Source organism: Oryctolagus cuniculus, chromosome 9, assembly GCF_964237555.1.
Source record: "Oryctolagus cuniculus chromosome 9, mOryCun1.1, whole genome shotgun sequence".
Lineage (NCBI taxonomy): Eukaryota > Metazoa > Chordata > Mammalia > Lagomorpha > Leporidae > Oryctolagus > Oryctolagus cuniculus.
In genome coordinates, this window is record NC_091440.1 from 76,908,750 (window position 1) to 76,927,903 (window position 19,154).

The 19,154-nt window shown below is 38.0% G+C and overlaps 1 protein-coding gene across 6 annotated transcripts in view; it reads right to left on the reverse strand.

Moving 5' to 3' along the window:
• The window catches only part of LOC138843204 (phosphatidylinositol 3,4,5-trisphosphate 3-phosphatase TPTE2-like), a 94,385-nt gene that overhangs the window by 61,950 nt on the left and 13,281 nt on the right, over positions 1 to 19,154 (reverse strand). For 4 of the 6 annotated variants that reach the window (XM_070049005.1, XM_070049003.1, XM_070048999.1 and 1 more), the window contains 3 exons: positions 17,666 to 17,719; positions 17,078 to 17,131; positions 11,876 to 11,929 (listed from right to left, as the gene is read on the reverse strand). In XM_070049005.1, the coding sequence (XP_069905106.1) occupies positions 11,876 to 11,929; positions 17,078 to 17,131; positions 17,666 to 17,719 (162 nt within the window). The remainder of the gene's footprint in view (positions 1 to 11,875; positions 11,930 to 17,077; positions 17,132 to 17,665; positions 17,720 to 19,154) is intronic. The other 2 variants (XM_070049001.1, XM_070049000.1) reach the window with 1 other exon arrangement.

A 19,154-nucleotide genomic window follows, 5' to 3' on the forward strand; every position in this document is an offset into this window, starting at 1 on the left:
AACTCTTATTTTTTACTAAGATCTATTTTCAATTAACTTTATACACATATGATTAACTATTAAGTAAAGAGTACAACAAATAGTTGAAAAAACTGTTCCTCATGTAATTATCTATTAATATAACTATGTATTCATTTATTTCTCACATTTCATTGATAACTCCACCAAAGGATGCTGCTGCATGTGAAGGAGAGCTATAGAATTTAAAAATACATGACTGATTGACATGTAGTTCACATCTAAATAACTTACTTGAAAGGTTGTTATCTGTTATTCATACAAATCAAGCTTTCTATGTTTTAATGAATATGTTCCTTCTGTGAAAAACTTTAATGACTCAGGATCTAAGCTAAAGGATTGGTGTTGTGGCATTGCTGGTTAAATCTCCACCTCTGACATCAGTATTCCAAATGGGTATTGGTTCAAGACCCTGCTGCTCCACTTTTGATCCAGCTTCCTGATAATGTACCTAGGAAAGCAGTGGCGATGGCCCAAGTACTTGGGCACTGCCTCCACAAGGGAGACCTGAGAGAAGATCCAGGCCCCTAGCTTCAGCCTGGTGCAGCTCTGGCTTTCTAGCCATTTGAGGAGTGAACTAGCAGATGGAAGATCTTTCCCTCCCTCTGTCCCTCGTGCTCTCTCTGTAACACTGCCTTTCAAATATATGAAAAATCTGAAAAAAAAAAAAGATTTAAACTTAGTCATTTACTGTTGAACCTACACACAATGTGAAAGCACTTTCTGGTTTAATTTATTGCTAACTAAATTGCAGTTTCTAGGTACAAATACCTTTTACCCCATCTAATTTTCTTATTCTCATGTCTCTCCATCAACTCTCTATTTTCACCCATCTCTGTCCACCCTTTTGTATCTTCTCTATTCCTATTTCAGGAACTGTAGGCCTGAGGCAGAGGCTGTATCCAATGTGATGGAAGGTTTGGGTTTGAGGCAACAGCTTCACATAATGGCAGAATTCCCAAGGGTGAGGAACACAGACTGGGTCTCTTAGCTCCATTCTTCTGTGTTGAGTGCTCCCATTATCTCTGCCTTTTGCTATCTCCTCCTTGCTTCAGTGGGATTCTTTCCTCCCATGGCCCGGTAGAGACTCTAATAGAGTCTCATGCACAGGAAACCTAAGTTGTCAAAGCACTTGCTGTCTCCTAATTAAGGATGGCAAACACCAAGAGAAAGAAGCATCCTATGTGCTATTTCCTTTTATCAAAAATAATCTCAAAAACATGGTAATATACCTACAGATGCTATAGTGAGGTACTGTGTTTTAAGGTCTAGAAATAAGGCCATACATCTACAGCCAGAAGATTTTTGACAACATGAGCAGACCAGACATTAATGAAAGGACAGTCTCTCAAAAGATGATGCTGAGAAAACTGAATATGCACATGCAGAAGACTCAATCTTTCTCAATTTACAAAAATTAATTCAAAATTGATTGAAAATTTAAGTGTAAGACCTAAAACTATGAAACTATCAAAAGAAAACAGGAGAAACCTTTCTTGATATTTTGGACATGATGGAAAGCACAAGCAAGGAAAGCAAAAATAGACAAATGGGATTATGTTGAACTTAAAAAGTTTCTGCATAGCAAAGAAAACAATTAACAGAGTGAACAGATAATCTACAGAATGGTGGAAATATTTACAAACTCTACATCTGATAATGTTAATAATGTCCAGAGTATATAAGAACTCAAACACCTCAAGAGCAAAAATACCTAGCATTTAAGCCACTGGTTAGGATACTGTCATGCCATATCACAATGCCTGATTTCAAGTTACAGCTCTGTTCTAAATCCAGCTTGCTGATGCATACCCTAGGAGGCAGAAGGTGATGGCTTAAGTAATTGAGTCCCTGGTGCTCATGTGGGAAGACCAGATGAAGTTCCTGGCTCCCAGCTTCATGCTGGCTCAACCATGGTCATAACAGGCATTTGGGGAGTAGATCAGCAAATGCAGGTTCTCTCTGACTGGTTGTGTTTCACTGCCTGACTTTCCTTTAAAAAAAAAATAAAGCAAATAATCTCATTTAAAAATATACAGAAGACCTGAATGAACATTTCACAAAACATGACATGAATGACAAACTGGTATTTTGAAAAGCATTCAGCATTACTAATCATTGGGGAAATTCAAATCAAGAAAACATTGAGATACCATATCACCCTGGCTGGAATGTTTATTATTCAAAAGGCGAAAGTTAACAGGTGCTGGCAAGGATGTGGAGAAAAGTGATCCCATAAACACTCTATGTGGGAATGTAAATCAATATAGCCATTATGAAAAGCATTTTGTAGGTTTCTGAAAACATTAAAAATAGAACTACCATAGGATCAGCAATCCCATGACTACTTTTATACTGAAGGAAATTGAAATCATTATGTTGAGGTTTTCACATTCTTATGTTTATTGTAAGACAAGAGCCAAGATACAGAATCAAACTAAATATCTATCAATAGTGAATAAAGGAAATTTGGTGTATATGTACACAAAGGGCTGCTATTCAACAATTAAAAAGATAAATCTTGTCATTGTGACAACATTCATGGAACTGGAAAATATATTAAATGAAAAAGCCAGGCCAGAAAGACAAATACAGAATAACCTCATTAATACATAGAACCTAAAGAAGCCTAGTTCATAGAGGTAAAGTATAGAGTAATGGCTAGCAGTTGGGAATGGGGAAGAGGATTTCAGCAAGTTAAAAGTTAAAATCATGGGGGGCGGAGCCAAGATGGCAGAATAGTGAGGGCACGCACCGGTAGTCCGGGAAAATTTAGTTTAATAAAAGCAGAGTTACGGTAGCCTCAGAAAAAGGATCAGGAAAAAATTGCAGAGGAAACTCTTCCGGAGCTATTCGCTGTGACCCAAAGGACCTACTGGGAGAGCAGGGTCACCCACCACGCGGAAGCCGAACCACAGGAGCCCCAGAGTCTGAGCACCAGTGTGGGAAGGGGAGTCTATGTGACAAAGACACCAGCGGGGAGAGGAGTGACGCTAAGGGCTCCGAGTCCACACATCGGCACTGGAAGCAGAGGTGAGCTCAGTAACCGGAGACATTGGCGGGGAAACGGCAGACAGAATTTTAGAGGGACGCGGGTTTTGAAGCGGGAAAGTCCAACAGACTACAGGAGAGAAGGAAAAATAAATAAATAAATAAATAAATAAATAGGTGGGGGCATACTGGTACAGACAAGTTCCACTCTCCGCCAACCTTGCAAAGGTGAGCAAGAGACAAAGAGCTGGGATATACATAATAAAAGGGGAGAGTTAAGCCTACAATTCAGTAGCCTAGGCAACCCAGTGGGAGTCTGCAGTAGAAACGGAGCCTGCACAGACTCTTTGGGTAGAAGCCAGTGGAACCTAAATACCATCCATTCTACTCAGCCTTGCAGTATTACTTACCTCCTGAACAAAAAATAAAATAAAATAAAATAAATGAATAAATAAAGAGAGATTTACCACGCATAACCTGAGGGTGTCACCTTTGCACACCTGTAACCCTGAATAACCAAGCAGAGCTCTCAGGCCACACCCATCTCAAGCCTCCAAGGCTCCTCCAACAGCAGGCAGTCCACTTAACACGGACATAGTATAAAAAAAAAAAAAAAACCTCACAGTAAGGGAAACAGAATTTTTTTTTATCTTTTATTTAATGAATATAAATTTCCAAAGTACGTCTCATGGGTTACAATGGCTTTCCCCCCCATACCGTCCCTCCCACCCACCACCCTCCCCTTTCCCACTCCCTCTCCCCTTCCATTCACATCAAGATTCATTTTCGATTATCTTAGTATACAGAAGATCAGCTTAGTATACATTAAGTAAGGATTTCAACAGTTTGTTCCCACACAGAAACATAAAGTGAAAAATAATAGATGATTTTTTTTTTAAATGATGATGAAATCAGATCAGACCTATTGTCATGTTTAATCCCAGTGAGAGTCAAGTTGGGAATTGATAGTTTCTTTTTTTTTTTTTTTTTAACAGAAGATCAGTTTAGTGTACATTAAGTAAAGATTTCAATCGTTTGCACCCCCATAGAAACACAAAGTGAAATATACTGTTTGAGTACTCGTTATAGCATTAAGCCTCAGTGTACAGCACATTAAGGACAGAGATCCTACATGAGGAGTAAGTGCACAGTGACTCCTGTTGTTGACTTTACAAATTGACACTCCTGTCTATGGCATCAGTAATCTCCCTATGCACCAGTCATGAGTTTCCAAGGCTATGGAAGCCCCTTGAGTTCTCCGACTCTTATCTTGTTTAGACAAGGTCATAGTCAAAGTGGAGGTTCTCTCCTCCCTTCAGAGAAAGGCACCTCCCTCTTTGAAGACCTGTTCTTAAGGGAAACAGAATTAACCATGCCAAGCAATAAACATAGAAATCGAGGGAACAAGATCAACGATGACATTATGATGCCTCCAAATAAACAAAACACCCCAAGCCAAGATTATGAAGATGATGAGATAGAAGAAATGCAAGATACAGATTTCAAAAAAATTTTTGATAAGAACATTTAGAAGTTTTCAAAAGCAAATCCTTGAACTACAGAAATCCTTATTGGACAGGATTGAAAATCTCTCTCGTGAAAATGAAATTTTAAGGAAGAATCAAAGTGAAATGCAGAAACTAGTAGAGCAGGAAAGTGTGATAGTGAAGAGAAACCAAAATGAAATGAAGAGCTCAATAGATCAAATGACAAACACATTAGAGAGCCTTACAAACAGAATGGGTGAAGCAGAAGAGAGAATATCGGACTTAGAAGACAGAGAACAGAAAAGGATACAGTCAAACCAAAGAAAAGAAGAGGAAATTAGAAATCTAAAAAATATTGTTGGGAATCTACAAGATACTATTAAAAAAAAACAACATTCGGGTCCTAGGAGTTCCTGAAGGCATGGAGAGAGAGAAAGGATTAGAAGGCCTTTTTAGTGAGATACTAGCAGAGAACTTTCCGGGTCTGGAGAAGGACAGAGACATCCTAATACAGGAAGCTCATAGAACCCCCAGTAAACATGACCAAAAGAGATCCTCACCATGACACGTTGTAATTAAACTCACCACAGTGAAACATAAAGAAAAGATCCTAAAATGTGCAAGAGAGAAACGTCAGATTACTCTCAGAGGATCTCCAATCAGACTCACAGCAGACTTCTCATCAGAAACACTACAGGCTAGGAGGGAATGGCGAGACATAGCCCAGGTACTAAGAGAGAAAAATTGCCAGCCCAGAATATTATATCCTGCTAAGCTCTCATTTGTGGATGAAGGTGATAGCAAACAGAAATTGAAAGACTTTGAGGCCACTTGTCTGGCCCTGCAAAAGATACTTAAAGATGTGCTACACTCAGAAACACAGAAACACGGCCATCAATATGAAAGAAGGGAAAGGAAGAAAAACCACCAGTAAAAGAGCATGGGAAGCTCAAAGCATATACTAGAAAATATCTCTGGGAAAATGGCAGAGCAAAGTCACTGTGTATCAATAGTCACATTAAACGTGAATGGCCTGAACTGTCCAGTTAAAAGACACAGACTGGCTGACTGGCTTAAGGAACAACACCCAACTATCTGTTGCCTACAAGAAACACATCTCTCTAACAAAGATGCATGCAGACTGAAAGTGAAAGGTTGGAAAAAGATATGCCATGCCAACAAAAACCAAAAAGAAGCAGGTGTAGCCATATTAATATCAGACAAAATAAACTTTAATACAAAAACTGTTAAGAGAGACAAAGAGGGGCACTATATAATGATTAAGGGTTCAAATCAACAGGAAGATGTAACTATTATAAATGTATATGCACCTAATTACAGGGCACCAGTCTATTTAAAAGATATGTTAAGGGACTTAAAGGGAGACTTAGATTCCAATACAATAGTACTGGGGTACTTCAATACTCCACTCTCAGAAATAGATAGATCATCTGGACAGAAGATCAACAAGGAAACAGCAGATTTAATCAACACTATTGCCCAAATGGATCTAACAGATATCAACAGAACTTTCAATCCTACATCTAAAGGCTTTACATTCTTCTCAGCAGTGCATGGAACCTTCTCTAGGATTGATCACATACTAGGCCATAAAGCAAGTCTCAGCAAATTCAAAAGAATTAGAATCATACCATGCAGCTTCTCAGACCACAGTGGAATGAAGCTGGAAATTAGCAACTCAGGAAACCTCAGAAAGTATGCAAACACATGGAGACTGAACAACATGCTCCTGAATGAACACTGGATCATTCAAGAAATCAAAAGAGAAGTCAGAAATTTTCCGGAAGTAAATGGATAACAACACAACATATCAAAACTTATGGGATACGGCAAAAGCAGTATTGAGAGGCAAGTTTATAGTAATAGGGGCCTATATCAAGAAATTGGAAAGGCACCAAATAAATGAGCTTTCAGTGCATCTCAAGATCTAGAAACACTTCAGCAAACCAGACCCAAATCTAGTAGTAGAAGAGAAATAATTAAAATCAGAGAAGAAATTAACAGGATTGAATCCAAAAAAAAAAAACATTACAAAAAATCAGCCAAGCGAACAGCTGGTTTTTTGAAAAAATAAACAAAATTGACACCCCATTGGCCCAACTTACTAAAAAAAAAGAAGAGAAAAGACTCAAATCAATAAAATCAGAGATGAAAAAGGAAACATGACAACAGACACCACAGAAATAAAAAGAATCATCAGAAATTACTACAAGGACTTGTATGCCAGCAAGCAAGAAAATCTATCAGAAATGGATAGATTCCTGGACACATGCAATCTACCTAAATTGAACCAGGAAGACATAGAAAACCTAAATAGACCCATAACTGAAACAGAAATTGAAACAGTAATAAAGGCCCTCCCAACAAAGAAAAGCCCAGGACCAGATGGATTCACTGCGGAATTCTACCAGACATTTAAAGAAGAACTGATTCCATTTCTTCTCAAACTATTCAGAACAATCGAAAAAGAGGGAATCCTCCCAAATTCTTTCTATGAAGCCAGCATCACCTTAATCCCTAAGCCAGAGAAAGATGCAGCACTGAAAGAAAATTATAGACCAATATCCCTGATGAACATAGACGCAAAAATCCTCAATAAAATTCTGGCCAATAGAATACAACAACACATCAGGAAATTCATCCACCCAGACCAAGTGGAATTTATTCCTGGTATGCAGGGATGGTTCAACATTCGCAAATCAATCAATGTGATTCACCACATTAACAGACTGCAGAAGAAAACCATATGATTATCTCAATAGATGCAGAGAAAGCATTCAATAAAATTCAACACCCTTTCACGATGAAAACTCTAAGCAAATTGGGTATAGAAGGCACATTCCTCACTATAATCAAAGCAATTTATGAAAAGCCCACAGCCAGCATCCTATTGAATGGGGAAAAGTTGGAAGCATTTCCACTGAGATCTGGCACCAGACAGGGATGCCCACTCTCACCACTTCTATTTAACATAGTTCTGGAAGTTTTAGCCAGAGCCATCAGACAAGAAAAAGAAATTAAAGGAATACAAATTGAGAAGGAAGAAGTCAAACTATCCCTCTTTACAGACGATATGATTCTTTACTTAGGGGATCCAAAGAACTCTACTAAGAGACTATTGGAACTCATAGAGGAGTTTGGCAAAGTGACAGGATATAAAATCAATGCACAAAAATCAACAGCCTTTGTATACACAAGCAATGCCATGACTGAGAAAGAACTGCTAAGATCAATCCCATTCACAATAGCTACAAAAACAATCAAATACCTTGGAATAAACTTAACCAAGGATGTTAAAGATCTCTACGATGAAAATTACAAAATCTTAAAGAAAGAAATAGAAGAGGATACCAAAAAATGGAAAAATCTTCCATGCTCATGGATTGGAAGAATCAACATCATCAAAATGTCCATTCTCCCAAAAGCAATTTATAGATTCAATGCAATCCCAATCAAGATACCAAAGACATTCTTCTCAGATCTAGAAAAAATGATGCTGAAATTCATATGGAGGCACAATAGACCTCGAATAGCTAAAGCAATCTTGTACAACAAAAACAAAGCTGGAGGCATCACAATACCAGATTTCAGGACATACTACAGGGCAGTTGTAATCAAAACAGCATGGTACTGGTACAGAAACAGATGGATAGACCAATGGAACAGAATTGAAACACCAGAAATCAACCCAAACATCTACAGCCAATTTATATTTAATCAAGGACCTAAAACCAATTCCTGGAGCAAGGACAGTCTATTCAATAAATGGTGCTGGGAAAACTGGATTTCCACGTGCAGAATCATGAAGCAAGAACCCTACCTTACACCTTACACAAAAATCCACTCAATGTGGATTAAAGACCTAAATCTATGACCTGACACCATCAAGTTATTAGAGAACATTGGAGAAACTCTTCAAGATATTGGCACAGGCAAAGAATTTCTGGAAAAGACCCGGGAGGCACAGGCAAAGCCAAAATCAACTATTGGGATTGCATCAAATTGAGAAGTTTCTGTACTGCAAAAGAAACAGTCAGGAGAGTGAAGAGACAACCGACAGAATGGGAAAAAATATTTGCAAACTATGCAACAGATAAAGGGTTAATAACCAGAATCTACAAAGACATCAAGAAACTCCACAAACACAAAACCAACAACCCACTTAAGAAATGGGCCAAAGACCTCAATAGACATTTTTCAAAAGAGGAAATCCAAATGGCCAACAGGCACATGAAAAAATGTTCAAGGTCACTAGCAATCAGGGAAATGCAAATCAAAACCACAATGAGATTCCACCTCACCCCGGTTAGAATGACTCACATATAGAAATCTACCAACAACAGATGCTGGCGAGGATGTGGGGAAAAAGGGACACTAACCCACTGTTGGTGGGAATGCAAACTGGTCAAGCCACTATGGAAGTCAGTCTGGAGATTCCTCAGAAACCTGAATAGAACCCTACCGTTCGACCCAGCCATCCCACTCCTTGGAATTTACCCAAAGGAATTTAAATTTGCAAACAAAAAGCGGTCTGCACCCTAATGTTTATAGCAGCACAATTCACAATAGCCAAGACCTGGAACCAACCTAAATGCCCATCAAAGGTAGACTGGATAAAGAAATTATGGGATATGTACTCTTTAGAATACTATACCGCAGTAAGAAACAACGAAATCCAGTCATTTGCAACAAAATGGAGGAATCTAGAACACATCATGCTGAGTGAAATAAGCCAGTCCCAAAGGGACAAATACCATATGTTCTCCCTGATCGGTGACAACTTACTGGACACCAAAAAGGAAACCTGTTGAAGTGAAATGGACACTATGAGAAACGGTGACTTGATCAGCATAGCCCTGACTGTTAATGAACAACTTAATACATTATCCCTCTTAGTAGTTTTTTTGTCTACTCTACTTAATATGACTGGTTTAATTCTGTAATTAATACACAGTTATTCTTAAGTGTTGAAATTTAACTGAAATGTGATCCCTGTTAAACATAAGAGTGGGGATAAGAGAGGGAAGAGATGTACAATTTGGGACATGCTCAGGCTGACTTGCCCCAAATGGTAGAGTTAGAAACATACCAGGGGATTCCAATTCAATCCCATCAAGGTGGCATGTGCCAATGCCATCTCACTAGTCCAAGTGATCAATTTTCAGTTCACAATTGATCATAATGAAAGGACTAAGAGTCAAAAGGAGCACATAAACAAGTCTAGTACCTGCTAATACTAACCGATAGAATAAATAAAGGGGAGAGTGATCCAACGTGGGAAGTGAGATACTCAGCAGACTCATAGAATGGCAGATGTCCTAAACAGCACTCTGGCCTCAGAATCAGCCCTAAAGGCATTCGGATCTGGCTGAAAAGCCCATGAGAGTATTTCAGGCATGGAAAGCCAAGACACTCTGGCAAAAAAAAAAAAATACTAAACAAAAGATCTCTGTGAGTGAGATCCCAGTGGAAAGAACAGGTCTTCAAAGAAGGAGGTATCTTTCTCTGAAGGGAGGAGAGAACCTCTACTTTGACTATGACCTTGTCTAAACAAGATAAGAGTCGGAGAACTCAAGGGGCTTCCATAGCCTTGGAAACTCATGACTGGAGCATGGGGAGATTACTGAGGCCATAAACAAGAGTGTCAATTTGTAAAGTCAACAACAGGAGTCACTGTGCACTCGCTCCTCATGTAGGATCTCTGTCCTTAGCGTGCTGTACATTGAGACTTAATGCTATAACTAGTACTCAAACAGTATATTTCACTTTGTGTTTCTATGGGGGTGCAAACTGTTGAAAGCTTTACTTAATGTATGCTAAACTGATCTTCTGTAAAAAAAAAAAAAAAAGAAGAAGAAGAAGAAGAAGAAATTATCAATTCCCAACTTGATTCTCACTGGGATTAAACATGACAATAGGTCTGATCTGATTTCATCATCATTTAAAAAATCATCTATTATTTTTCACTTTATGTTTCTGTGTGGGAGCAAACTGTTGAAATCTTTACTTAATGTATGCTAAACTGATCTTCTGTAGATAAAGAGAATCGAAAATGAATCTTGATGTGAATGGAATGGGAGAGGGAGTGGGAGAGGGGAGGGTTGTGGGTGGGAGGGATGTTATGTGGGGGAAGCCATTGTTATCCATAAGCTGTACTTTGGAAATTTATATTCATTAAATAAAAGTTAAAAAATAAAGTTAAAATCAGAGGGTGTGGTATTATGGCACAGTGAAGTTAAGCTGCTGCTTGTGACACCCACATGCCATATTGGAGCACGGTTGAGTCCAAGCTGCTTGACTTCTAATCCAGCTTCCTGCTAATATGCCTAGGAAAGCAATGGAAGATGGCCAAAATTTTTGGGCTCCTGCCACCTATGTAGGAGAGAAGGGTTTCCTGGTTTTTCACTTCAACCTAGCCCAGACCAGGCTTTTGTGGACATTTGGGGAGTGAACATGGATGGAAGATTTTCTTTCTCTCTCAAGCTCTTTAAAATGAATAAATCATTTTTAAAGTTACAATTATCAAGAATAAGTTTTAATATTCTATTGCAAGTAGGGTTATTACTGTTATTGGTAATATACCATATATTTCAAGATAGTTAGAAGAGAGAACTTTAAATGTTTCAACACAAAGAAATAACGCTTATGGTAATGAATGTTATTTACTCTGATGTGCTCATTATATGGAATACATGTATTGCAATATCACATTGTACTCCATGAATCCATGCTGTGGGCCTGAGTCAAAATCATAATGAGTTTCAGAATGGGTTTGGAGCATCAGTCCCATATGGTGGCAGACTTTCCTACAGGATTGGCTGTTACTAAGAATGACAAATATACAGACTGGAAGAATCATCCCACTCACAACTCTCCTTTCATCCAGTTTAAACTAAAAAGAAAACAGAAAATTCACTACATTTTTGAAAATGAGAACATTTAAATGATACAAAAGGTTTCATCAGTTGTCAAGGATACTCCCAAGAGTAGACTTATAAATTTCAACCTTGTTTTCTTTTTCATAGTCTTACTTGTGTGTGTGTGTGTGTGTGTGTGTGTATTAAAAGAAATACCTTTGTGTATGAACATACATAGGGTACTCGTGATAGTTTTTGAGAAAATGGAATTAAAATTAGCTGCAAATTTTGGGAATGCATTCACAGTTTGTTAATAATATTCATATTCCAAAAACTTTTTAAAGATATCTCTGTGCATGAATTTCAACATAAGCTTTTATTTGAATTCCATTTTCATGAGTTCTTGGAAGTTCTGCCCTATATTTAGTTATGCATATATATGGGTTTGGTGTATATGTATACACACAAATACATCTATAACTTTTAAAATTTATAACTCACATGGTACTGGGTGCTTCCTCATAATTTTCATATGTCAATTCTTCTGTATTTGGTCTAAAGAATTAGAAAGTAAATAGTGAGATACCATGGGGTAAGATATCTTACCTTTTTGTGTCAACTAATTACATTCATTCTAAAAACTGATGTGATATATAGATATAGATATCACTATTTTTCAATCTGGCTTTTTAAAAAATTAGAAATGAAGCTCTTTGTGGTGGAAATGAATATATTAGGCTTGTGAAAGTTGTAATATATGCAGATTTAAGTACCTATTATCTTAACACCAGCTTGTAAGAGTCTTTGGAAAGGACATTTATTACAAACTCAAACTACATTTTATAGATCCACATACCATTTACTATGTCCAGAGTCCTCATTCTTATGTCCCTCTTTATTTTCACCTCTCATGGTCGTCTTCCTTGCCTATGAAACACTTCACTTGAAAGCAATGATGACATTGTTGCTGAGTTGACAGAAGCAGCAAATACATAACTTAAAAAAATAACCATGAAGGAGAAACCAGAAGAATTCCCATGACCGCTTATAATTAAAATATTTGGAGGAAGCACCTGGCTCCTGGATTCGGATCGGTGCAGCGTGCTGGCCATAACAGCCATTTGTGGGGTGAACCAATGGAAGGAAGACCTTTCTCTGTCTCTCTGTCTCTCTCTCTCTCTCACTCTCTCACTGTCTAACTCTGCCTGTCAAAAAAAAGTTAAGTAAAGGGGAATATTTTGCTAAGAGAGTACTGAGTTTTAGTACTTGGTATAGAGCTTCCAACCAATGTATTCCATCAAGGAAGATAGCAACAGCTGACCTGTCAGCAGCATTGCAGAGAGGGAGTCTGCTCAGCTGACAAGGTTGTGTTTTCCAAAACTGATGCTTAATTGTAGATGTTATCCTAATTTGTGACATGGAACTAACTCACACATCAGTCTTTGATCAAACAAAAGTACAGATTCTATAAAAACACAATCTGGCTTTTGAATTTGTTAAATCACGTGCTTTGCCACAGGAAATGGAGGCTCTTACAAGGGTTGGATCAGAATTAAAACCCCAAACCCACCCTCTGTTAACCAAGCAGGGATGGTCTGCATTACTTTACTCAACAAGAAGGAAGCAACTGTAATGAGGAGAGATTGCCTCGCCTTACTAACGATTAGCTAGTACCATCATCTAAGGAAAATGAAGCCATGTTGCATCCATGTGTTTCCATCTGCAGAAACCTCACAGGACAGTACAAATTCCTGGCACTTTTACACTCATTGAAGCAGCAAATTCCTCCTTGCCTTTAAGGGCTATGGTTGTGGCATGACCCTTGGCTAACAGGCTGTGAAAATCCAGTTTGCTGTAGCAGAGCTTTCTAACAGACATTTTAAAAAAATCGAATAACCATGTGAAATAATTCTGGCTTAAAAATAGAACATAAATTACAGAGTGGAAGGTGAAGGACAAAAAAGCCTTTTACCTTTAATTTTCCTGGAGAATTGCATAAAGATTTTTGTATAATAGTTTTGCCCTGATTACTGAAGTGGCACGTAAAACTAGAATGAATATTTTGTTTTGAAAAGGTGCTCAAGCTCTGATATTTTTGGTTTTCATAGCTGTGAAGTATTTATCATTTGCATGACTAATAGCACAGGAAAAACCTATTCATAAGCTTTACAATCAAGTGTAGAAGAGCTTTCAACTAACTGGAGTGTTTTGTTTTTTTAAACAGGCAGAGTGGATAGTGAGAGAGAGAGAGACAGAGAGAAAGGTCTTCCTTTTTTTGCCGTTGGTTTACTCTTCAATGGCACAGGAGGCAGGTGCTTCTCCTGGTCTCCCATGTGGGTGCAGAGCCCAAGTACTTGGGCCATCCTCCACTGCCCTCCCAGGCCATAGCAGAGGGCTGGCCTGGAAGAGGGGCAACCAGGACAGAATCCAGCACCCCAACTGGGACTAGAACCCGGTGTGCTGGTGCTGCAGGTGGAGGATTAGCCTATTGAGCCATGGCACTGGCCCTTACTGGAGTTTTTAAAGCTGACAAAAGATTATCTTGAGCTGGGCCGCTGGAGATAAATTTAGCCTTCAGAACTGCTATATCACTGATCCTGAGATCTATGTACCACCCCAAATTTGCTTAGTTTCACAGTCTTGTGCAAGTAACCTTTTGTCTTATGTGTGTAGCTGAGAGAAGAGTGTATGCTGTGTGTCCATGTATTTATGGTTCCTAAGAATTTGGCACAAGTTGGAAATAATTGCCTACACTGAGAATCTATACTGCAGAATATGCTGTATCAAAGACTTTTTCTTTTAAATTAGTTGAGTGTCTTTTATACATTATTGAAATTATTGGTAGCCCACCCCCTGAAGTGCTTAATAACTGGCATTAAGGTTATAGGATGGGAAAAAAGCTGGGTAGGATTTTCATAGATAAGGAAACTGAAGAAATTAAAGCCAGGCCATGGCTATCAAGAATGTTTCCATTGTGAATATTTCCAAGCTTTGGTATAATTTTTATAATCCTCATTTATGAAGCTCCTTGTGTAAAAGACAGAAAGTTTTGACCAACTTTATTGAAAATATATTTGACTATATAAAAATTGATTTGACTCAAATGCAGGGAAATCAGATTCAAGAAGTATAGTTTACGGAAATAGGAAACATTCATTAGTGAATTGGTGGGGTTTTGAAGCTTCTAACTTCCCAGAATGTTCTGGTTTCTGAGAATTCTATAATTAATAGAAATTTATGACAACTAAGATTGCATTTTGGAAGCAACTATGAAAATTTTGCAGTTTTAATTTTGGATTGCTATGCAGATGTTATAAATATGTTAAAAATGTGAAAGACTTGGCAAAATGTAAGCTGGAAAAGATTATCTTACATTTATGGTTTTAGTTAAAAATGTTTCTATCAGATACTAAGGTGGGCTTTTACTGGACAGATGTTAATAATAACTGATTTGGCTACCTGATCAATGTTCCCATATAGCCCTACACATTTTGTGACAAGATAACAAAATTTCCAAAACCTGGAGATGGGTCCACCTGTGCTCTTATTATTGGTATTCATTTGGTATGAACAAAACTCAGTTTGAGAGAATTTGTCTGTTGAGATGTTAATACAAAGCTTAACAATGGGAAGACTGTATTTGTTGGCATAAGAAATACTGGTGTCAACAGAGGAAAATTGGTGACCTTGGGTCATTATTCTATGCCCTGATCAGACTAGCAGCTAGATAGGTGAGTTTGAATTTCTTTCTTTTTCTTTTCTTTTTTCTTTCTTTCTTTCTTTCTTTTTTTTTTTTTTGACAGGCAGAGTTAGTGAGAGATAAAGGTCTTCCTTCCATTGGTTCACCCCCCAAATGGCCACTACGGCAGGCGTGCTGCACCAATCTGAAGCAGGAGCTGGGTGCTTCCTCCTGGTCTCCCATGAGAGTGCAGGGCCCAAGCACTTGGGCCATCCTCCACTGCCTTCCCGGGTCACAGCAGAAAGCTGGACTGGAAGAGGAGCAACCGGGACAGAATCCGGCACCCCAACCGGGACGAGAACCCGGGGTACCGGCGCTGCAGGCAGAGGATTAGCCTAGTGAGTCGCAGCGCCGGCCTGAATTTCTAACATGCCTAAAAATATTATGGTTTGATCCAAAGACCCTCTTTTTCTTTAACTATCGTGATAAGGTTTTGTTTTGGTTTTTATTTTTATACAAGAGCAGCATTTATTTTAAGTTGTTTTATTTTAATATTACAACTTTTGTTTTTTTCAGCTGTGATGCCAATGGTAACTCTGCCTTTCATTTTGTTGAACTTACAAGAAAACCAGCTGGCATCTGATCGAAAGTATTATGTAAAATCTTTTCTTAAACTATCAGAGGGTGCTTCGATCATTTTTCTCCTTTGGTTTGTAGAGTTAGGACTGAAGTTTCACCTCTGATCACTATAGTTGCCATCACTTTTCTGTATTTAAAACTACTGATATTTGCTTTCCTATATGAGGAAATGTTACCTAAGGATGTCTGGCATTTTCTTTCAGGGTTTTCCAGTTTGAGTGTTCTCAGTGTTCCTATGAAGATAATTGTTTTGTGTGCTGATGTTGAGTTTTTGTTTGTCTTTTTTTTCCAGTGTTTTTTTTTTCTCAGTAGTTTTGTGTTAGCACTGATTAAGCTTAATTGTCTCCATAGCCAATGAAATGTTAAAGACTATGGGGGGAGTCTTTTTTTTTTTAACATGTCATTGTGCATCTGTTAAATCTTGATCAGGGTTTCAAGAATGACTGCAGTGGGTTTTGGAAACAAACTTAACATTATTGATTTGGGGTTTCCCAGAGATATAGTTCACAGTTAATTGTTGAACTCTAATACAACTGACCATTTAAAATTTAACAATGGCTTATTTTTTTAAACAGTGTCAGCTGTTAAATCTTGACATTTCAATTGAAACATGAATTGTAGTTATAACTCAATACAAATTCAATAGTTGTATTTGGAGTTAAACTATTTTAATAAATAAATTCATTTAATGAAACTGAAAAGAAAAGATTTACTTGAAAAACAGAGGGACAAAGAGTGGGAGAGAGAGAGCAAGAGCAAGAGCAAGAGAAGGACAGAGAGAAATATAGCTATCCTTTACTGGCTTCAACAAGGGCTGCACCAGGGCAATGTCAGGAGGCAGAAACTCCATCTCAATTCCCCATGTGGGTGACAGGGTCTAATGTTGAGTCATCATCCACATCCTTTCAAGATGCATTAACAGGAAGTTAGATTGGACAGGCAACAACCAAGACTGGGACCAGCACTGCAATCTGTGATGCCACAGCTGCAAGTAGTATCAACCTTCCATGTGTGCCACTCTATACACCTTTTGATGATTACTCATGGATAAACCTGTACACATACACACACAACATATATACACACAGATGTATGTAATCTGATATAAATGCAACCCTAAAAGACAAAGGATTAAAGTAATATTTAGTTCTCTCTGGATATACTACTCTTTTAATAGTCCTGATATAGTCATTATTGTCACATGAAGCCTCATTTTTAATTTTCAATAGTACCTACCACATTCAAATCAGTGATATGCACATGTGTATTTGTATATCAATCAGTTCACAGGTAGTACCTTAATTTTAAGGATAGTGTACACTTACCTGTGTATTTTGGGGGATTCATGTATACATATACACATATTGAATTTGTTTTTCACTCACTTGTCATTGATGGATTCCACAAAAGTAATGGATGTTGATTCCTTTGGCTGTGAGCTAAGGGAATATAAAGATACAAAGTCAGAAATCACACAAGATTTTATCTTAACATTTTTGCTCAAATAACTACAGTTATTCTGGACATGAACTGGTTGATCTCCAGATGGTCATGTTACACTGGTGTGTATTTCTATTAGAAATGAAACTTTATGGGGGCCAGTGTAGTAGCATAGGTGAAGCTGCCACCTAGGACACTGGCATCTCAGTTGGTGCTTGATCACTACTTGGCTGCTCCAATTCCAACCAAGCTCCTTGCCAAATGTCCCTGGAAAGCAGCAGAAGAAAGTCTAAATGCTTGGGCCATTGCACTCACATAGGTGACCTGAAAGGAGGTTAGGCTTCCTAGCTTTTGCCCAGTCTCATCCCAGCTAATGGGGCCATCTAGCGAGGGAACCTGCAGAGGATAGATCTCTCTGCCCCATCCCTCCTTGTATTTCCATCTTTCAAGTAAGAAATAAAACTTAAAAAAGAAAACACAAATGAAACATCACATGTATGCATATACACATATTGAATTTGTTTTTCACTCACTTGTCATTGATGGATTCCACAAAAGTAATGGATGTTGATTCCTTTGGCTGTGAGCTAAGGGAATATAAAGATACAAAGTCAGAAATCACACAAGATTTTATCTTAACATTTTTGCTCAAATAACTACAGTTATTCTGGACATGAACTGGTTGATCTCCAGATGGTCATGTTGTATCACTGTTTGAACTTGGTGTGTATTTTTATTAGAAATGAAAAATTATGGGCGTCAGTGTAGAGCTATAGGTTAAACTGCCACCTAGGATGCTGCCATCCGATCTGAGCACTTGATCTCCACCTAGCTGCTACACTTCTGATCAAGCCCCCTGCCAATGTGCCTGGGAAATCAGCAGAAGATGGCACAAGTTCTTGCAGCCATTCACCCACATCGGAGACCTGGAAGGAGTCTCTGGCTTCCTGGTTTTTGCCCAGTCTCACACCAGCTATTGGGGCCATCTAGTGAGGGAACCTGCAGAGGACAGATCTCTGTTTTGGCCCCCTCTATATATATATATATAGACAGATCTCTATATTTGGCCTCAAATATAGAAATAAGATAATAAAAAAAAAAACAGAAATAAAACATCAATTCCACTAAGAGGTAGCTACATGCTGTGAAAATCGCAAGGCTTCTGGATTATGTGAAGCTCTTGATTATTACCTAAATTCCAAGGAATGACTCCAACTTAAAACTTTTCTTATGCATTAGTTTTTTATTTGAAAGACAGAATCCCAGAGATGGAGACATTGAGACATCTTCCAGCTACTCGGTTACTCACCAGATGCTTGCAATGGCAGGCCTTAGGCTAGAACAAAGCCTGAAGCCAGGAACTTCATCTGGGTCTCCTATGTGGGTGGCAGGGACTGAATTACTTGCCAGAAGCATTGAGAGGGAGCAGGATCAGAACTGGTACAGCCAGGACTCAAACCATAAGTCTGATATGGGATGCCAGTGTCGCAACTGGTGACTTGACCCAATACATCACAGCACCAGCCCCAACAGCTTTTTGTTTCTCAGCATTTACTTTGAATTCAATTTACTTTTGGTATACATCATTCCATACCACCTATGTTCCCAATTCTCAAGTCTCTCCATCGCCTTCCTACTTTCATACAGGATTCACTTTTCTTCTCCAAACATACAGTCAAGTAATGCAGGCCTAAGCCTGTGGCACCCTCCAATATATATATTTATATATTAAAATAGATTATATATTATATATAATAATATAATTATATTATATAATAACATAATTATATTTTTATATATAAGTTATATATATATATAAATTCAGTTATTTACAGATCCTATACTGAAATGATTTAAATTATGTCAAATATAGTCTATGTTGCTAAGGATACTCCTCATGGTAAGTATTATATATCTTGACTTTTGTTTCTTTTCACGGCTTCTGTGTATATAATGTGTGTGTGTGTGTTTGTGTGTGTGTGCTTCCATGTTCTGAACATAGTTTTAGTATACACATGTATA